This window comes from Anopheles cruzii, chromosome 2 (genome assembly GCF_943734635.1).
Source record: "Anopheles cruzii chromosome 2, idAnoCruzAS_RS32_06, whole genome shotgun sequence".
In the NCBI taxonomy this organism is placed as follows: domain Eukaryota; kingdom Metazoa; phylum Arthropoda; class Insecta; order Diptera; family Culicidae; genus Anopheles; species Anopheles cruzii.
The window spans coordinates 18671713-18694073 of NC_069144.1; the positions used below are offsets into that span (position 1 = coordinate 18671713).

Consider the following 22361-nt stretch of genomic DNA (forward strand, 5'->3'; position numbering starts at 1 on the left):
AAACGAAAAACAGAACATAAGTTAAATCTATTCAACGATCACACATTCTTAGAAAGTCAGAGCCTATATCAGGCATTCTTAATAAAATATTAGTGCCGTAACACGGCGTTAACGTACAGGTAAATTGTAAGAGTCGGTGCTTGCTTACATGAATTTTGTTGAGAAAGTCACGACTATAGAAAATTGCCCTACTACATATTTACCTTCAAAACTATACGTGAATAAATGTGTCATCATACACTGGCTTCATGAACTGTTTGTCGTTGCATAGTGAACCCAGTTTAGCTTCATATTCATGGCTATTAATTGTAATCAGTAAAATTGAAGCGACACGTTCAGGATGTTGAATGTTTTGAGCTTCCAACAATCTTTCAAACTTTTTATTACTATAAAGCATACAGTAATGCTTTTGAATCGAGTATTGAGTAATATTTTTATATTGTGTTCATAGTTAACAATTGAACACGCTTAATGAATCTCTGACCACGTGCATAGAAATAGCAGTAAGTAGAGGAATTTCAAATATTTTAGGTGGCTGGCGACCTTATGTCTTCATAATTAAATTCCTTTTAGTTACAAATCGTTTGTATTGTATAATGATAGTGAACGTATGTATGATTTATGGTACTTATTTCTTATAAAGACTGTTGAGAGTTTTTGATTTTCAACACGATGGTAACATCTTACACACTTGTACCTCGGCACCACTAAACTTCATGTGCTAGAAAACATCTCTTAAAATGAATCATGCATATTTTTTTACATAATTCCATACACATACAAAACACTCAAAACAACTTCACTTTGAAACTACTCAAACTCCAACGACCAACGGCGGTCGCGACTATGCAGAAGGTAGGTTTAGGCTTGAGTTTGTTTTTTAACTTCATTATTGTTTACTATCTCATTGACCCATGATGAAGTACATAAGGCTTTCATTTGTTTATGCCTTTTTATTTTGTTATCAGTAAGAGCGCGCAGACCGGTTTTTACTATTTAAAAAAAATGTTTTTCATTCACGTTGTTGCACTGTCAGAGTAAGTAATGTTATTTTTCCGAGTACTATGAAACCACGCGGTGCATTCAGCAGGGCAAGTCATTGAATTTCATTGAATATGTAATACTTTGTTTGTTTTTGACAATAATAGATAGGCGGTGGAATGTAACTTTTATCACGTTAATTGAATGTTTAACTTTTTCGAAAACATTTAATTTGAAATGGCAACATTTAAAATTTGAAAATTATATGGTACAACAAATTTACATACACAGTATACCATAAATATGTGTTTCTTTGTAAATTTTTTTAAAGTGCCGGCACGATTTAATGCCTATACTTTGACTAATTTTATATTCCGAATTAGTAATATATTTTATTTAACTGGAAAAACCCCGCATCTACAGTACATACTGCAATCTCAACCTTTTCTCTTTCACAGTAACGATTTACTTATCCTAAATGCACCAACAACACCTATGTTTATTGGGTGCTATTATGGAGCATTATAAAATATGCAACTATATGGGCGCAACATAGTTTGTATGCCGAATTCAAGAACATTTTTAACCACAATGAAAACTTGGTTTTATATATAAATAAATTTAAATTTATATCCGGTAACGATGATGGTCCATCGGTACCCGGTGAGAACATAGCTGCTACTGAGGCTAAGTTTCACAGCCACATTCACATTTCATTATTTATATTTGTACGCTCTTGTTACATTTACTGTTTATTTTAAGTTGCGACCTGGTCGTCCATCAATTTAACAGCGAATGTTTATTTTGTGACATTTAACTCAGTAGTAACTTTTGCTGTATCAACATTGACTGTGCGTAGCCTATATATACGAAAATCAATGCATAATTGCCCCTAGTAATATTAGATAGTGCAACACTGTAAACATAACTTTGAACTGTAATATCCCAGTTAATTTCCACCTGATCATCATAAGCACAAAATGACTATTTTCAATTTCCACAATACATACCATAAATTCAAACACAAAATCAATCTACAATGTAACAGTAACACACTAACCAATGAAAACCTGTTACTTTTTAGGCTTCACTTTCATTACCCGGTTCACCATTTAATCTTCGTAGAGGATCTAGAGGATCACATCAGGTACAATCAAATCGAAAACTGCACCTCACCATTTATATGTTTACCTCTTATTTTCTCCCATTTCTATTGGTTACTACTGCGAAATCGTGTTATTTTTCTGTTTATCCGACTTTATTATACTTTTTTTGTCTTCAACATCACAAAAAGATTGGTGATATATGGCATAGCTGATGTATTGTTTTTTTTTCTTTCTCTTTCTCTTTCTCTTTCTCTTTCTCTTTCTCTTTCTCTTTCTCTTTCTCTTTCTCTTTCTCTTTCTCTTTCTCTTCTCTTTCTCTTTCTCTTTCTCTTTCTCTTTCTCTTTCTCTTTCTCTCTATCTCTTTCTCTACTCTTTCCTTTCTCTTTCGCTTTTCTCTTTCTCTTTCTCTCCATCTCTATCTTACGCAATGCCAAAATTCTATCTCTGGGCATCCATCTCTTTACTCAAAATTGTTTCAACAAAATTTACGTTCTTTGCGCGTACTTCGTACTGCAAATTCTCTGATTATTGCATCTGATGCGCTGCGTTTGTCACTTACAGTTTACGATACGTAATGGTAGAGGGCGTTTCGTTGGTGTACCTGGTAGCGATAGAAAACCACTGGTACTCTCAACATATCTCGATGCACAAGAACACCTGCCATACGCCGATGATTCTAACGCGGTAACACCGATGTCGGAAGAAAATGGTGCAATCATCGTTCCTGTATATTATGCTAATTTAGGTACACTATAAAAAAAATTACAAATCATTTAAAAAAAAAATGTCAATTACTTCCTTCTTCCAATTACATATACATACATCTTCATCTAATTCATGAAATTAATTTCGTTACACAGTATACCACTCTATGGGACTCTATACTTTATATCTTTCATAACTGCTACTTTTCATTCGCAAACATAGGAACTTTCGGTCAATAGTATTAAAACGTTTAACTCACAAACACGTACGATTCGGTTGAACGGAGATTTAATATCATTCAAATTTTTTTTATAGTGTCCATATTTATCTAACACAACTCCAGCTCGGTTGTTCGAAGTCAAGGGTATTATTATTGAAAATGGATCAATGTGTTCAGCGAAAGACCGAGCTGTTGTTGCAGCTTTGCAGTAATGTTCAACACCTTGGAAAACTTTAAGTTCAGCAGATCAGCAATTAATGCTGCATAATAATTTCAAATGCATCTGACCTAACATCGTATAATTAAAAGTTACAAATGATTCAAATTAATGAATTCCAATCTGTCTTATCCAAATTTTTATGCAAAAGACCTGTCATTGTTTATCAGTATTCCATATCCATTACTATACAAACCAAATTCAGTTTTACAAATCCTTTGAAAATTCATTAAAAAGCTGACTTATGTTAAACATGATCGCACTTTCATAGAAGCTTAGCGCAAAACCGTTGATCTGTAACTATCTGTTCTAAAGTGCCTTTTTAAATTTTACTTCGAAACGCCGTTATGCATTGATAATGGTAATGTTTATCGTGCGTATACCAGGCTCGAGACACTCTTCATACACGTCTCATCAATCGCGTATTTCGTACACATCGCACGGCGATTTGCTTGGTGGTATGACGAAGGAAAGCCGACTGCGCAATCGATCTGCGCGAAACACTAACCATTCGATCGTGTCTCCACCGAATGTGACTAGCTTACCCTATGCCGACACCAACCACAAAGGACAGCGTGACTATGTAAGTGGGTGTGCAAAGTCGTGCACGAAGATATCGACGTTTATAATTTTAAATCGATCGTTTCCATTAGGACATGTCACAGGATTGCCCAGACGATGCTGCTAAGATAAAACACAACGACAATCCATTCATAGAGCCCGTTCAAACGCAAACTGTTGTAGATATGAAAGGTACTTTCCAAAGGAACATAGAAAATACGAAAATGAACAAACAATAATATTTCGACCACTTTTGTAGACGTCATGGTATTGAACGACATTATCGAGCAAGCTGCTGGACGGCATAGTAGAGCTAGCGATCACGGAGGTAATTTTATGTGAAAAACCGTACAGTTTCGGGTCTTTTTCTTTCTAACACAACATATTTGGTAAACACAGTTTTTTTCCCCAATGTTCTATCTTCAGTATAATGTATGCCGTACTACGTGTTATTTATAAAATGTAATAGATTTTGCCAACATTTCCTTCCAAATGATCGTGGTACACAATCCGATAGAACTTGTTTTGTGCTATGTACTTTTTTACAACGTGTGAATATTTTTACAACATCCATCGCTGCTATGACACTATGATTTACAATGTTACTTTTTGTATGTTTAGTGTACGATTTTTCTTGATATGATTAGTTTGAGAATTTGATAATTGTTGTAAGACATGGAGATATTTTTGGCTTATATTTTTACCCCCGTTTCGTCTGATGTTTTCCATCCCAGGCTGGTGTTATGCCTGAAAAGTGGTTTAACGGCATCACAGACTGCAGAGAATATATAAAAACCATTGTCGCTTGTCGCCATCTCGTTCGACAACGTTCCGGAACTTTCAGTTGGGAATTCGTGGCATTCCAGTGTAGCCCAAAAATATATTTTGTAAATTTTGTAATTACCCTGTTCCATTTTTGTAACGGTTTGAATCACCTTCACGCATTAAAAGTTATTTTAACAAAAGCGTTGCATTTCAATTCGAGCATTTGAACGTGTTGAGTAATTAATTATTTTTTAATCAGTAATCATGATCAACCGGAACACCAGCAGAGCGTGTGTTGCAGTACTACTTTTTACGCAAATTTTACTTTAAGCGAGTATCATTAATATGTTTCGATTGCGTAATTTTAAGAAACCCATCGGGGTATTTTTCTCTTCTCAGTGGATTTAGCTAGTGATTTTTTCAGAAAATACTTTTTCCAATCCGCGTCCGTGGTTTTGCGTCTCACTATTAACTCTAACATATCTTATATTCCCTAACTATAATAACTATAACAATTACATTTCATACTAACTTGCTGCTAGCTCGTAATTACTTAGTTGACTCGACTTTCTTGTGTTTTATTTATCTTTTTTGGGAGAATGAAACGTTGTATCGCATCACGTTGATACAATTGAAAAATGTCACTTCGGGTGGTAAAGGAGAACTCAAATTTCAAGGATTGCAAATTAATATTGCAAAGTAAAATGGTATTCTTTTAGCTGCTTTTCAAGCAATGTTATGGTTTTCATTCGTGTATGCATGCCAACATGGAAACGAATAGAGTATTAACAGTCTTGGATGATTTATATCTTTTTCAAGTAGTAAGCATGCAACTGGCTGTAGTAGAGTCTTAGAACTAATCGTAGAACAATTATTCACAAAATGACACACATAACACAGTTCTCGTATCGACACTTCAAAAGTTCTTGTGCGGCATGAACCATTAATATTTTCCACATTCTTTTTGCATCCCAGTTTTTTGCTTCGAATTTCTTTGCCATTTGATGCATTAACGTTGATTGTAGCCACGCATTTTGTTAGCAAAGAACATTTAGTAGAAAATTGGTTAGGATAAGCCTTAATCGTCCGCTGCCGCTTAAAGCCGCTTAAACGCTAATTATAGTAATTATCAACGGTACAGTATTAACAAACTAGAGCTTTACATACAGAACAAAATAAGCACAGTCTTATAAGAAAATATGATGCTTAAAATTTTACACACCTTAGTTTTTCGAAGAATACTACTACCCTCTTTCTCTCTATTAAATAATTGCCACAGAAATCTACATGCTGATAATTGCGCAATAAGGAAATTATCAGGAAAGGCGTAGTAAACAATACGGTGAATAAGAATTGTATTTTAGAAATTGATGACGAAATTGATTGGATAGGCTTTTTGGCATTCATTAGTAACATAAGAGATTTGGATGCATAAAAAACCGAGGCGATTTCGTTTCAAACGGCAATTTAAGAGCTTTTTGAAGAATCCCATTCGGATCCAGACTACCGCATGGTGTCTGTGCTAGACAAGAACTGACCTTGTGGTCCACAGTTTAGCAAAGACCCAGGGTTGGATTCTGCGTAAAGCTCCTGCCTTCCGAAAGAAAGTCAGTCGCTCAGCATTCAGCACAAAGTAGTTACTTACGAAAATATTCACCGTATTTTTTGAAAAAGTTTATCTTAATTCACGGGCGCTTCGTCAAACTCCAAAAATTCGGATAAGACCGTAGCCGGTGCAATTTGAGTGAAGTTGCGAGTAGATTGTAACCCTACTGCCAGAGAAATCATTCCACATTGGCGAGATTAGCATTAGGTGAAAGCTTTTTGAACAGTAGCGGCACTTGGCCGAATCATGATTTTGTTGTAAGCCGCAAATGCAAGAGCCAAAGCACACCGTTACGATGCCCTCTCGCATACCGAGTAGTAGCTTTATTTAGATATTTCAACTGCTTGTAACCAGGTCGGACCGATAAGTAGGTCCCATTTTTCTCCTACCCCATCGTTGTTACCCAATATCAATCGATCGCCAACTTTTGATTGCGCGGTAAACGTATTGCCAGAACAAAAAAGACAAATATAACACAACCGGAAGTGAGTCAAAGCCCGTGCCACTAATGCTCGCCTACGATGTTCAGTCTCTGTTTATTACTTCCCCACAGAGGACGACGAAGAAGATGGTCCAACGTTCAAGGATAAGGCCATCGAGTTCCTGATGAATATGATCGAAATCTTCTGCGTGTGGGACTGTTGTTGGGTCTGGTTAAAGTTTCAAGAGGGTGTGTCGTTCATTGTGTTTGACCCCTTCGTAGAGCTCTTCATTACGCTCTGCATTGTAGTCAACACACTGTTTATGGCGCTTGATCACCACGACATGGACCCGGACATGGAAAAGGCTCTCAAGAGCGGTAACTACGTAAGTATTGGGTTCGGCATGTGGCAATCGCGGGGGGATCGCGCGAAATACGAAAGCGCATCGAATCGCATGCCTTGCCGCCACGTGGCTTGTGTCTGTTGACCACTGAGCGCGATTGTCTCGTTTCAGTTCTTCACCGCGACGTTCGCCATCGAAGCCACCATGAAGCTCATTGCCATGAGTCCGAAGTACTACTTTCAGGAGGGTTGGAACATTTTCGATTTCATAATCGTGGCTTTATCGCTGCTTGAGTTGGGGCTCGAGGGTGTTCAGGGATTGTCAGTATTACGATCGTTCCGTTTGGTAAGTAACCTATGTTCGCCACCAGCCGAAGAAGCTTCGTGTTGTGCAGCAGTGCGCGGTTTTGCGTGTTCAGTGAAAGCACACACACTAACCGACCTTTACAGCCAAATGTCCTTTCTCTCCGGAGCAGCACCCTTTTCTCCAATACTGTACACTCTAAATATGTAAGATGTATCCGTAGATGAGATTTCGAGTAACCGGATGCACTTGCCATTGCAGCTAAGAGTGTTCAAGCTGGCCAAATCGTGGCCAACACTAAACCTGCTCATCTCAATCATGGGGCGCACGGTTGGTGCGCTTGGTAACTTGACCTTCGTGTTGTGCATCATCATTTTCATCTTTGCCGTGATGGGGATGCAACTTTTTGGCAAAAACTACACAGGTAGTGTGCTCCGTTCGCCTGACCAGGGCTGCCTGCCAATTCCTGGACCGCTGGGCTCGCAGACGATTCCAGCGCGTTCCCCTCGCTATCTGCTACCGTTTTCTGGCAAACTCTTTGCTGCCATTCTATATAGCTATGTAATTTCGATCTACTTTTACCTACTTTTTTACTATGTAACCACACATCTAGTACTTACGAACAACAACTACAACAACAGCAACAGGTGTATAACTCTCACCGGCACCGTAGAGTACCCAAAGTCGATTAAGTCCTTGCATCCTGCAGTGAATGGCGATGCTCTGGCGTTCGGTCAAATAGTTAAAAACCCACAGCTATTTAATACGAGGCGTGAACAGAGTTTACGATACGACGGTTGTAAATAAATTACACGAAACATTCCCTACATTTCTTTCGAATGTGCCCCTAAGGCAATAGAGCTAACGTTTGGAATGGACAACTTTCGAATCTAGAACTGTTTTGCTGACAAATCGAACCCGGTAGAGCATTATTGGTAGCCTGCATTGAACTAGCATGATACTAAACAGCAGACAGTAGCAGAATTGATCGACACCCACTAATGCTTGGCACACACCTTGGCGCTGCTGACATTATCTCGAACGGGGCAATCTCCTTGGGGTTGCTTCACTCAAACACTCCGGCCCCACGAACTCGAATAAGGCGTGGAGTGTAGATGTGCTTCGATGAAGAGGCTTCGTGCTTCGGTTCATACAGCTTTTATCTACTGTTCTTTTTCTCTCTCTCTCTTTCTCTCTCTCTTTCTCTTTCTCGTTCTCTTTCTCCTTTACATTAATGCTGCCTAATATTGCCATTTCGTTTAAACTATATTATCACACGAAACACAATACTTTTAAACCTTGCTGTGGCTTCACTAATTGACGAACCGCGTTCCAAACACTTTTATGCCGATGAACCGGCGCGCCAACCACACACCACCACACCGGCCCTAACCATACAAAAATGTCACACGCATAACCCCATACCGCCAATCTTCAGCTAAGAGTGTTTAAGCTCGCCAAGTCGTGGCCAACGCTGAACTTACTCATTTCCATCATGGGCAGAACGATGGGTGCGTTAGGTAATCTGACGTTTGTGCTCTGCATTATCATCTTCATCTTTGCCGTGATGGGAATGCAGCTTTTCGGGAAAAACTATGTCGGTAAGTACAATTGGGGCTGCCCTCATGCCTAAGCAGCAGAGTGACAATGCGAAAGGAACACACACCCTCACACCCCCCCACGCCCTCACACCCGGTGCGTGTTGCGGAGCAAACAAACTGGCAAGGAAGTGGCAAAAGTTAAAAAAATGGCAAACATCGGGCAAACAACAAAAACCACCCTGAGAAAGTTTGTCAGTAGCTGAACACAATGGACAAAAACAGTCTGTCTGACTAGCTGTAATTAAAGGTTACTTACACTGCCCAAGAAGTAGTAATCATGTATCCCCTCGATATATAGAGTTTTATTTATGCTGCAAATCAAATAGCCAAGTTTGCAATGCCCGTTTTAGAATTAGCGCATCGCACCACATTTATATGGCCCAAAAAGGTAGAGTATATGTGCAACAAAAAAGTTCGCTTGATTTGTTTTTGGCCGCATAACTAACAAACAATAGAGTGCAATGCATCGCGTTGCTACTGGAAACAATGTCATCAACGTTTGTTTTTAACAAGTTACATTCAACCACCAGTGAGGCAACAAAACGTGTTGTCCTACCTTTCATTCGTTCATCGGCGACCCAATTTAGACACTTCGGAAAGCTTGCAAAAATAGTAGAAAAAAATGAATTGGCCAACATGTATGAATGGGTGAAAAACGACTTATCCACAGGTGTGCCAATGATGTCTGAATAAAAATAAAAATGATGACCTGAAACCTCTACCTAGGAGCCTAATTGCAAGCCAATCCAAGTAGCCAGCAATGCTATAGTGAACTAGCTTTTAAACGAATTCTTAACCTAACTAGCGTTATCTAGCTTTAGCAGTAACTCGACTACGCCTTTACTAGCCATCTTTCCAATGCGCCGCTATAACGACTCTGTACATGAAATTGTGTGGTTGACGTTCCGATATGTTTAATATGGTTCTCTTTCTCTCTCTCTCTCTCTCTCCCTCTCTTTCTTTCCTTTTCTCTTTCTTTCTCTCCCTCTGTTTCTATGTTTTTCTATTGCTTTCTTTATTTCTTTTGCTGTGCAACAATCACCTTTGTTCCTGGTGCGTGTAGATAACGTCGACCGATTCCCCGACCACGATCTGCCGCGGTGGAACTTTACCGACTTTATGCATTCCTTCATGATAGTATTTCGAGTGCTGTGCGGTGAATGGATCGAATCCATGTGGGATTGCATGCTGGTGGGCGATGTGTCGTGTATACCGTTCTTCTTAGCAACCGTAGTTATAGGAAATCTAGTCGTGAGTATCTTGCGTGGCACCGGTTCCTACGAGCATGGAATCTACCGCGGCAATGCTCTCAACACTACACTCTGTTCCTTATTCGCAGGTGCTCAATCTTTTCTTAGCTTTGCTTTTGTCCAATTTCGGTTCATCTTCGCTGTCGGCCCCGACGGCCGACAATGAGACGAACAAGATTGCCGAGGCGTTCAACCGGATATCGCGCTTCTCGAACTGGATCAAGCTGAACATCGCGAATGCACTCAAGTTCGTCAAAAACAAGTTAACAAGTCAAATTGCGTCCGTGCAGCCAGCAGGTGAGCAGCACAATCATCTCAGTTGGATATGGAAAGAAGGTTATTATCCACTCGACATTTCTGCAGTGTATGATGTCTCGGAGCTAGATTTTGTATGTTCGTATGATCTTTTAGATTGTGTTGGGGTGTACCGCACCATTTCCCGTAAACTTAACGTAACGTGTATTACTACTTCACCTGTAGAACCCTTTTCCAGTCTACTCGTGGTCCTCTTCCTGGCCATTTTTTATTGAAAAATAAAGATTAAATAACCGGGCCAACATATAATGTACAATTCCGACCTGCAAGCAACAGTGGATTCTATCCTTCTGCCCAATGCATTGTTTTACGCTTCTATTGTATAGTTTGCCATTTTTTTTGTTTCTAGCAATGTGTGTTAGACATTGTTTTTATATTCGTGTGCTACGAAAGTGTGGCGAGACATATGAGCTTTCAACGTTTACAATGTTCAATCAGTTGATTGTCATCCCACTTGTCATTGAACTAGTTTTACTTTTCCTTATGTGTGCCGTAAGTTTGACCATTTTGAACCCAAATCTGATTTGATTTGTTTGTTTGCAAAATAATTTCCTTACTAAAGTACCGTCTTTGATGTAATCGAAACGCTTCACAAAGTTGTTAAAAGGAATGTGCCAATGCCAATTTTGGCACCTTTATAAGTAAGTTTTTATCCTCACTGGAATGGCGAATTAGAAAAAAGAAAATCACATCAAAAGAAACACTCGAATTTGTCGGCAGTGGTAATGGATTCTCCAGTACCATATCCGATTCTCCGTGGCCGTTAACCCCTTACTTAAGCCTAAGTGTTGGCAACAATACATTGTACATACATCCTGTTGTGTTCCAAATTGTGTTCGTTCTCATTTGCGTGTGTGCGTGTTTGTTACCACCTGGTTTGGGCCCTGTAAACCGATAGTAAATGGCAGTAGACACCATTTAGACAATGGTAGTAGATTGGACGTTGTTTGGTTTGCCGAGATTGCAGTACTCGTACTCGTTGTCGTGTTTGTTTCCAAGTGTGTCTGTGTGTTGCCCACCAAATTGCCTAGTTTGAAAAGAATGGAACCTTAATTCGACTATCTTCATTTCTTCTTTTCTCAATCTTGCCATTGAACTGCTCTTCCTTTAATCATGACTTTCCCCGATCGCGTACGTGGCACTTTTGGGTTGCGTGCTGCGTAACTTTTTAACATTCACGGAACACCACCACTATCGGCTCGCCAACTATGGCGCTCTGCTTGTGCTTAAATCATGCTAAACCATGGTCGCTCTGAAATGATTTCGCCCTTACACACGTCACGTGATCGCCACGATCTGCATCTCTGCATCCGACGATGTGTATGGAATGGGCGTGGAATGTCACACAATAAAAATAATATCAACACAACAATACAAACGAAAACAAAAAAAAAACACACGATAGGCAAAGGGATATGTCCATGTATATCTGCAGAGCATTGTGAAAATGAGCTGGAACTTACTCCTGACGACATACTGGCCGATGGGTTGCTGAAAAAAGGCGTCAAAGAGCACAACCAGCTGGAGGTGGCGATCGGAGACGGTATGGAGTTCACAATTCACGGAGACCTGAAAAACAAGGGCAAGAAGAACAAACAGCTGATGAACAACTCGAAGGTAGGTGCATTGCTCTTCGCGCTGGTTATATGGTACATGTCAACAAAACCGTACCAAGACATTAACGGGACGTAGGTGAAATGGAGTCTAAGAACAGGAAATCAACCAACACGTGTTCTCGTTCCAGGATGACGATACTGCTAGTATTAAATCTTATGGCAGCCACAAGAATCGCCCATTCAAGGACGAAAGCCACAAAGGTAGCGCCGAAACGATGGAGGGTGAAGAGAAGCGGGACGCCAGCAAGGAGGATCTAGGAATTGATGAAGGTATGCCCACAAGTCAGTCGGGGGCTTATACGTTTGACACCAAGTGATCCGTAACTCTGTTACACGTGTCACCAGAACTCGACGATGAAGGTGAAGGCGAAGAAGGTCCGCTAGATGGGGAGTTGATTATCCACGCCGAGGAGGATGAGGTGATCGAGGACTCGCCGGCCGACTGCTGCCCCGACAACTGCTACAAAAAGTTCCCCGTTCTCGCGGGCGATGATGATGCGCCGTTCTGGCAGGGTTGGGCAAACCTGCGCCTCAAAACGTTCCAGCTTATCGAGAACAAGTACTTCGAGACTGCTGTCATCACGATGATTCTGTTGAGCAGCTTAGCTTTGGTAACTTTTTTTTTACGTTTTCATGATCTTCTCTCAGTGGAGCAACCTCCACGGCTGGCTGGCAGATCAAGTGTATGCTGATATGGTTTCTTCTGCTCTTCCCCACAGGCACTGGAAGATGTACATCTTCCACATCGACCAATTCTTCAAGACATACTGTACTATATGGACAGAATCTTCACGGTGATATTTTTTTTAGAGATGTTAATCAAATGGTTGGCCCTAGGCTTCAAAGTATACTTTACAAACGCTTGGTGTTGGCTCGATTTTATTATTGTAATGGTAAGTACCGGTTCAAAGAGCCGACACTACGACGGCCCGAGGAAATACTGTTATCTCCATATTGCTATTGCCTTACTAAACTTCACACTTCCCACCCAAAGTTTCCATACCATATCGATAGTAACACAACACGATATACTACTTAGTATGCGATAGCTACTCTACCCACACCTTACCGGTAGTTTGGAGTTACGATTCTAGCGACTGAACACATACCGTAATTATGACAGGTTTTCACTCTGCGATATCCGATATCGTGAGCGTCGCGAAAGGGTTCCCCTATTTGTGTTCGACGGTTCGTTTAAAGTGTAACGTTTTAGGTTGGATTTGGATTTGAATTTTGTTCACTAGTTTTCTTTTTCTTCTGTTCGACACACTTTCCTTTAGCTATCGCTGATAAACTTAGCCGCCATCATGGTCGGGGCGGCCGACATTCCCGCGTTCCGTTCGATGCGTACGCTTCGCGCCTTGCGCCCGCTCCGTGCCGTATCACGATGGGAGGGTATGAGAGTAAGTACCAAGTGTCTTGGTTCACTTGCGCGTGTGTGGTCTTTGTCGACAGCGCCTCTGGGCCTTCGTGGTTTTCCCATGCTGTATAGGAAACTAGTTGTGGAAACTCTTTCTGTTTCTCTCTCTCTATCTCTCTTTCTATATATCTATATATATACATATATACATCGCTCTCTTGTACTTCTCGAAGCTCCTCGAATCCTCGCTGGATACGTTTCTGTTGTCTAGCTCTTTCTCTCTATGTAACTGTCACAGTCTGCCGCTGTAACGGTCTTCGTGTAACAGTCTTCTCTATGTACCTGTATAGACGTGTCGTGCTCAAAAGTGTGTTTGGTTGAAACGTTTGTTATTGTAATCGTTTTTCTTTCTTCCTTCGGTTGGTTGGGTTGATCCTTCGAAGATAATTAGACTCAGTTTGTTACTATTTCAACTATTTGTTACTGTTTGAGCCGTTGTATTTGAAGCCGCGCATCTAACAAAGATATTTTTGCTTCCCACATGCCATTGCCGGGCATATGTGTAGAGAATACTACACATGATGAAAGTTACCGTTTTTTGTGTGAATTAATTCGCAGGTTGTTGCGCTCAGCAATTTTTCAAATCGTTTTCCTTGCCAACCGCAAACATTCTAAGAATTCGAAATTCTTCGCCAGTTTTGTACATAAATCAATCTACTTTCGTGGGAGGATTGAAGGTTCGGTTCGGTGTACTTATCGCTTTCGGGTCCAATCGCTTCAAATGTTTCAATGTGTATCGGTGTATTGTTTTTATCGTTTCGTTTGCTTCGGTTACTTACAAAAGCTGTGTGCTTCCGGGTCCTTCAGCTACAACGTTTGATTTACTTACTTATTTAGTTCTGCGAGAACGGTCAGACTAACCACGGTGCTCAAGTTCTGCATGACAAGCGGAGCCTTTGCCAGGAAGTACAGGAAGTGGGAATTCGTACAGAGTAACGCAGGAAGAGAAGCAAACAACCGGTGTCGCCATCTTTTACCCAATGAACACGCATTAAACACATCCCCAAAGCGCCAAAAACACTTTTCCTACAGTTCCATTGAATAGCGTTTGGTTTCGAAAAGATTACAGATCACACTAACAATCACGTACCAAGCGTAGTAGTACACCATATGGAGACAACAAAGGTTTACCGAGTGTTAGAAACTATTCTTCGATGATTAAACGGTTCGCCATGCTCTTCTTTAGGTGTCTTTAATAAACTTCGTTGCCTCGCTTTGTGGGGCTGGTGGTATTCAAGCGTTCAAAACCATGCGAACTCTTAGAGCCCTGAGACCGCTACGTGCCATGTCCCGTATGCAGGGAATGAGGGTACGTAACACCAAAACTTTGCAGCCTTTTTCTTTTACATTCGACTCATCAACGAAATCAGAGCAACTGCCCAGCAATACCTCGCCATTACATACTCGCGTCATATTCGAACCCAATCGATTACATTTGAGCATTATCAATAGCAACTAAAGCAAATACATCTCACATCAATTTGAGTGTTACATTCGTTCTTTTAGATTCTCTCACGCTATTTTATCATCATACGGATACTATTTTTGGTTCATTGTATGAAATCTTAACCGGACGTAGATTACAATTTTCAAAACAGTCTCGAAAAAGGGCGAATAAAACGCGTAGTTTGATCATTTACTTGTAGCAGTTTTGTTTTCGCCTTATAGAACCATACATTGATGTTGGATAAACGCTCGCAACCATTTGCATATCAATTACTATCTCGTGTACTATTTTTTACCGATTTACTCTTGTTTCACTACCGTAGCAAAACACAGTGTAACCTTCATTCATTCAGAATCTTGGGACTTTCTCGAAACAAACGACTAGTTGCCGTAAACGAAAAATGGTTTTACGCCATTCCATTACGTGGTTTATAGCAGTGTATAAAAACTGTTAATATATGTTGTTCTGTTTGTATTGGTAGCTCGCATAGTTGTAGAAATTGTACAGCTTGTTGCAATATTTCGTTGCCTCCAGTAGCTGTATCATAAAAAGGGTACTCGCACTTGCTAGTTTCTACACACCCACAGAATGTTCCACTAGACCACTTGGACCACTCCTCAACTTCTGCACGTGCATGTTCCACGGTTTGTGCTTTAGTCATGTTTCGGTTTTCATTGTTTTGGCCGTCCTTGTTGTGGTGCGATGTATAGCCTAACACGTGTGCCACCCGGATGGATTAACTACCGTTCAAAGTGTCACTAGCTCAACCTTGTTCTCATCCATCCTTAATCTCAGTTTGTGCAGTACAGTAACTCATGATTTAAATTATTGTCATCGAGCAATTGGCTGGTGATGCGGATTTTTTTGTTGGTTTTGTTTCATAGACTACAAACAATTCTGAATACTAATGTTTTTCGCTTCTATTTTCGTTTGTATGGAACTGCGTTATTTGCCCTGCGAACACTCCCATGCCAATACCCAGGTCGTCGTCAACGCGCTGGTACAAGCTATACCGTCCATCTTCAACGTACTGCTGGTTTGTTTGATATTTTGGCTAATTTTCGCAATCATGGGAGTGCAGCTATTTGCCGGCAAATACTTCAAGGTACTACTACTACTGCAACCAACCATTCGCTGCTACGACCGCCGACTCTCATACCTCTTTTTTGCAGTGCGTGGATAAGAATAAGACAACATTACCTCATGAAATAATACCGGACGTGAACGCTTGCAAGGCCGAGAACTACACCTGGGAGAACTCGCCCATGAACTTCGATCACGTGGGCAAGGCGTATCTGTGCCTGTTTCAGGTCGCCACGTTCAAAGGATGGATACAGATTATGAACGACGCTATTGACTCGCGCGATGTAAGTGTGCTTCGATTCGGGAAGTGAACGATGCGGGGCAGTATGTTAAGCAGCAGCATGCTAATGCAATTTTGATGTCAAAGACTTCGTTCTCGGTCGGCTAGCCACTGAAAGCGGGCTGATGGAGCTTTGCCACTGATTGACATGCAAGCCGTCAGAAGAAAACTGATGCATTAAACATCAACCATGGGACAAAGTTTGGAATTATTTTAGAAGAACAAGCTTTTCAAAATTGCTCGATCTTTGATTGTCAAATGAACTATGCCAAAGAAAAATCAGTGGTCGAATTAGTGAAATGGTCAAAGGTACATGACTCTCCATTAACGATTTCAATACCTGGATGGACGGGCAACAAGGTAATGTTTCGTATTTGGTGGATTGGCAGGGAATTGTCCATCAAGAACTATTACACCCTGACGAAACCGGGTGATTCGACCCTCTCGGCAATCAAGAAGAAGCGATCAAAAATTTACAAAAAAAAACACATGTGCTTCATTGTGATAAGGCCACACCATACACAATCCTACAGGTTCATAAAAGTATGACGAAGAATGGTTAGGAAGATTTATTGCATTCACCCGGCATATTTATAGCTTGGGCCTTGTACTGTCTTTTTGAATTCTGCAAAACTCCCGAAATGCTGTAACCAATGGAGCCATTTGAAATCAGTTTCAACCACGGATACCTTTTAACACGATCGAAGAGGTAGATTTTTCGACAACGTTCGACTCAACCCGATGACTGTACTGTACTGAATATTTTCGAGTGATCCGTCCATCCGTTGACGCTCTTGTTCGTTGTCTTGTCTTGCTTCCAAAACAGGTCGGAAAACAGCCAATACGGGAAACGAACATCTACATGTATCTGTACTTTGTGTTCTTCATCATCTTTGGGTCGTTCTTCACGCTCAACCTGTTTATCGGTGTGATCATCGATAACTTCAACGAGCAGAAAAAGAAAGCCGGCGGATCGCTGGAGATGTTCATGACGGAGGATCAGAAGAAGTACTACAATGCGATGAAGAAGATGGGCTCGAAGAAGCCGCTCAAAGCCATCCCGCGGCCACGGGTAGGTGTTATGCGTTCACTAGGGACTGTGCAAGAGAGCATTAATGGTTTGCCTTTCTGTTTTGCCCCATAGTGGAGACCACAGGCCATCGTCTTCGAGATAGTGACGAACAAAAAGTTCGACATGATCATTATGTTGTTTATCGGCTTCAACATGCTAACGATGACGCTGGATCACTACAAACAGGCGGAAACGTTCAGTGCGGTGTTGGACTACTTGAACATGATCTTTATCTGCATCTTCAGCAGCGAGTGTTTGATGAAGATCTTCGCCCTCCGCTACCACTACTTCATCGAACCGTGGAACCTGTTCGATTTCGTCGTAGTTATTCTATCAATTCTAGGTAGGAGCGACACTAGCGGAACCCTTTATTGGAAGTCCCCCTTCCCCCACACACAGTATATGTGATCTTCGTTTCGATTCACAGGCTTGGTGCTAAGCGATCTGATTGAGAAGTACTTTGTGTCCCCCACGCTGTTGCGAGTGGTGCGTGTCGCCAAGGTCGGCCGTGTCCTCCGGTTGGTCAAGGGAGCCAAGGGTATCCGAACGCTGCTGTTCGCGCTGGCCATGTCGCTGCCGGCACTGTTCAACATCTGCCTGCTGCTGTTTTTGGTCATGTTTATCTTCGCCATCTTCGGCATGTCGTTCTTCATGCACGTCAAGGATAAGAGCGGGTTGGACGATGTGTACAACTTCAAGACGTTCGGTCAGAGCATGATTTTGCTCTTTCAGGTGCGTAGCGGGTTGGCGGGGAGGGTCCCAAAAGCATACCTACCTAACTCCTGTTGGGAACGCACTTTTCAGATGTCCACCTCCGCCGGGTGGGACGGTGTGCTGGACGGTATCATCAATGAGGAAGATTGCCTTCCGCCGGACAACGATAAGGGCTACCCCGGAAACTGTGGATCATCCACGATCGGCATCACCTATCTGCTCGCGTACCTGGTTATCAGCTTCCTGATCGTCATCAACATGTACATCGCCGTTATCCTCGAGAACTACTCGCAAGCCACGGAAGACGTGCAGGAGGGCCTGACGGACGACGACTACGATATGTACTACGAAATCTGGCAACAGTTTGACCCGGACGGCACGCAGTACGTCCGCTACGATCAGCTGTCGGACTTTCTCGACGTCCTGGAACCACCGCTCCAGATCCACAAGCCGAACCGGTACAAGATCATCTCGATGGACATTCCGATTTGCCGCGGCGACATGATGTTCTGCGTCGACATCCTGGACGCGCTGACGAAGGACTTCTTCGCCCGGAAAGGCAACCCCATCGAGGAGACGGCCGAGCTGGGTGAGGTGCAGCAGCGGCCGGACGAGGTCGGGTACGAGCCGGTCTCGTCGACGCTGTGGCGCCAGCGCGAGGAGTACTGCGCCAACCTGATACAGCACGCGTGGAAGCGCTACAAACAGCGGAACGGTGGTGGCGGCGGGGGCGGCGGTGCCGGAACCACCGGGTCCGGCGACGACGCAGATGCAGATGCCTGTGATAACGGTGACGGTGACGGGGCCGGCGGTAGTGACGCTGACGACGGCGGTAGTGGCCACGACGGTGCCCCCGGCACCGGTGGCGGCAGCGGAGGCGGCGGAGGCGGCACTCCCGGTAGCGGCAAAAGTAAAGGAACTCTCGGCGGTTCGCACGCCAACGTAGGAGCAGTAGAGCATAGTTTATCGCCCAAGGATTCGCCCGACGGTACCGGCGATCCGCAGGGCCGGCAGACGGCCGTCCTCGTCGAGAGTGACGGATTCGTGACCAAGAACGGTCATCGCGTGGTCATACACTCGCGGTCGCCCAGCATAACATCGCGGACGGCGGATGTCTGAGCCAGGCCTCGCCCCCCTCTCTCGGATTCAGATTCCGAAGCACGACAGAAATAATATTGATGAAAATGATTGCTGCAAGAACAACAGCCACACATACAGACACACACACACAAACACACACGCAACATAAGCAAGCTTCCTCTCAGCCAACCAACGAATGAAGCCACTACCAGTCACACCGATGGAGCGCAGGGTGCAACGGAGTAGACGAAGTGCGGCGATGGCGCACTCGGCGTGGCTTGTTCCTAAAAAGCAACAGAAGAAAACAATGAAACAAACCAACAGAGCATATAAACCAAACCGATCAACTGTCAGAGTGTCCGGTGAAGAAGGTCTACGAAGGCGACGTGTTAGTTAAACACAAAGTAAGCACAAACTGGAGAACCAAACTATCGGCGCACAATCGTGCGCGTACGGTGCAAGATTGTGCCAATCAAACCAGGAACAGATCTTTGAACGCTTGATGTGTGAGTAACGCCTTTGGCAAACGTTTTTCTGCTTCGCAAAACAAAAACAAAACGGGGTCTCCTTGTGAAAGTTGTACCGCAGCGCGTTTGCATTGTTTGTAGGGTTTTTTTCCACTTGACTCATGCTCGACATCATGCACAACAACACAATGCAATGTTTGTGTATATGGCGCAGTGTTAAACATAGCTTGCAATTGCAACCAGCAACAGTGAATCTATGAGATGAGTTGTGCACAGCCATGAACTCATCGTACCTTAGCCATGCTCTAACGGTCAACCTACTTCTGCTTTTTACAGATATTGCTTTGGGATGTATTCAATGTACGTTCCATTTTAATAATATAGGATTGTTTGTTGAGAAACATGTTTCTGTGGGCTGCTCATAAAAGATTAAAAAGAGAGCCAACCAAGCCTCGTTGTGTTGAAGGAAAGGAACGCTGTACTAAAATTACTATTAACGTTCTTACCAACCAAGAAAACATAACGAAACAATGTGTTAATCGTTTCAAAAAAACATTGTTGAAACCCAACCTTGAAGCACGTTCGTAATTTTATTCTTGAGTGTGCCTACAATTTGCACCGGCATGGTTTTCGGAAGGTTTCGATGGAACCACCGCTCTCTCACAACGCAAATTTTTGCAAGCGAAATAAACGGCAGCCCTGCCATAATGTATTATCCTCAAATCCTAGCACTCTGCCGTTTATTGTTTCCCATAAAAAATATAATTACAACGTAAGACAGCAATTGTAGTTGCTAACGATTGCTTCGTACACTGGCTCAAATGTCGGTGCTATTCTCTATCGATCTACTTACAAACAAATGCGAACGGTGGAACGAAGGTTGAGATTTTGCAATCCCGTTTGCTTGGCTCTTAACCAGTTCAATACAGTTCCCAGTGGCTTGCTCGTAAAATTTGAAATCCTTTGTCGAAGTTACCGGTGATTCATCCAAGCTTCAGGGTGCATCAGTGAGTGAGTACATATATATATCTAGCGTGTATATGCGCAGGATAAGAGATCATCTTCAAAGTTTTATCGCTTTTCTTTTTCGCATAAAGCATAAATTCGCTTCCAACGAATATACGAGCATATAAGGGAAAGCTACCCGGCAAACATACATATGTTGCCCAGGAGAGATCAACTATAAAATATGCTTTCGATTGACATTCGCGGCGAGCAGCGTACGTGATGATGAGGTTTGTGCACCATTATAACTCTCAAACGAACCGACAGGACACTTTAACATGTAAGTGAAAACCAAAGATAACTACCATACGAAGCCAACACTGGAAGAGATCTGCAAGGAAAGCGTTACCCGAGATATGAAGCAGATTAACGCTGAAGCATGAATGAAACATTCGCGCACAGACGATACGAACAAACACAACAGAGCATACAATCGTAAACATTACGGCGCCTCTTCAACACTATCGTCATTGGAGACTCTGCAAAATCGATTTATGAAAAGCGCGAAAACGAGCACTCAAGCAAAGGAAAACGGTCAAAAGCATATTGAAACCACCACCATCATCCCGAAAGACCAACAAAAACGGGCACCCTAGAGGAGCCAATCAAGAATGAGCGTGGCAAAAGTTTCATTATTAATATATTTCTGCGTGCTGTTCAAACAAGCCAACCTAAACAAGAAAACGAAACAGAAAAACCAAAAGTCAAAAAGTGAACAATACAGAGTGGTAAAACACACAAATACACACAGACACACACAACGCAACGTTGGTAATCAATGTGACAAACGCATAATCAGTTGCATTGAAATGCAAACGCAAAGGGAGAAAATCAAATGCGAGGGGTTGGGGCGAGCCTTTAAAATATTAAATTTATACCGTAACGCATACTAAAAAAAAACAATTGAATATACAATTATGAACACTAAACACACACACACAGCAGACACACAAACACACACCACACACACGTATTCACTTGGAGAGACAGTGTACTCTCCAGTATACACTTATACAACTTAGTAACGCTTTTAAAAGTAACCGAATCTAAAAGAAAAAAAAAGTGAACGGAACACAATCTAGTGAACCAAACGGTGTGGGGCAAACAATTGAAAAGAAAAAAAAAGCACGCACGAATGAGCGAACCGGACGGGAGTTAGTTTGTTTCATGTTTAGTGAAAATTAACAATGTGCCACACACGGTTTTTGGTACCAGCCTGGCCGAGCCAACCGGGGCTCAGTTTTGATGCGGCAGGACTCAACGCCATGTCCGCACATGCACACACACGGTTGCCACGGCAACGCGAACATTGTGCAATGCTGAAAAAATTAAGTTAAGCAAGCGCTCGTGGTGGCGCTGGACACTGAAATTTGCTTTTTAAAAAATGCTTTTGTGATATGAGCGCAAAAATGTCGCCCGCGGTGTTTGTGGTGAGCCGACTTACACGAAGACGCAGCTGATATAGGGTAATACGGTCACAGATCTCACAAATTCGGGGGTCGGCTGCAGAATAGAGGAATAAAACACGTATCACGATCTGTGAGAAAGCTTTTAATTTAACTCACCCCACATACCACATTTCAATAATGAGAAGGGCGTCGGCGATCAGTTCCTCTACCGACGGCCAGCCAACCAATGTATTACACAAACGGTCTGAATCTTTGTTGAACACATTAGCTATTATTCACCACCCACACACACACACACACCAGCGTATGAAATCCGGTACATGTAAATTATAAATGTTTGTAAAGAAAAGAAACAACATATGCGTATGCATC

General features: G+C 42.2%; 1 protein-coding gene across 44 annotated transcripts in view; it reads left to right on the forward strand.

Annotated features, from left to right (window-relative positions):
• The window catches only part of LOC128277842 (sodium channel protein para), a 30735-nt gene extending 11588 nt beyond the window's left edge, over nt 1-19147 (forward strand). For 3 of the 44 annotated variants that reach the window (XM_053016379.1, XM_053016383.1, XM_053016414.1), the window contains 21 exons: nt 2066-2128; nt 2650-2833; nt 3617-3813; nt 3884-3983; nt 4051-4119; nt 6692-6969; nt 7099-7272; nt 8669-8831; nt 9895-10082; nt 10171-10417; nt 11832-12013; nt 12141-12282; nt 12358-12623; nt 12732-12905; nt 14619-14741; nt 15862-15984; nt 16052-16246; nt 17069-17314; nt 17387-17657; nt 17742-18046; nt 18119-19147. In XM_053016379.1, the coding sequence (XP_052872339.1) occupies nt 2066-2128; nt 2650-2833; nt 3617-3813; nt 3884-3983; nt 4051-4119; nt 6692-6969; nt 7099-7272; nt 8669-8831; nt 9895-10082; nt 10171-10417; nt 11832-12013; nt 12141-12282; nt 12358-12623; nt 12732-12905; nt 14619-14741; nt 15862-15984; nt 16052-16246; nt 17069-17314; nt 17387-17657; nt 17742-18046; nt 18119-19147 (4719 nt within the window). Of the gene's footprint in view, nt 1-2065; nt 2129-2649; nt 2834-3616; nt 3814-3883; nt 3984-4050; nt 4120-6691; nt 6970-7098; nt 7273-7491; nt 7655-8668; nt 8832-9894; nt 10083-10170; nt 10418-11801; nt 12014-12140; nt 12283-12357; nt 12624-12731; nt 12906-13292; nt 13416-14618; nt 14742-15861; nt 15985-16051; nt 16247-17068; nt 17315-17386; nt 17658-17741; nt 18047-18118 lie in introns of those variants that run through there. The other 41 variants (XM_053016380.1, XM_053016388.1, XM_053016411.1 and 38 more) reach the window with 29 other exon arrangements.
• Nucleotides 19148-22361: the final 3214 nt, after the last annotated feature.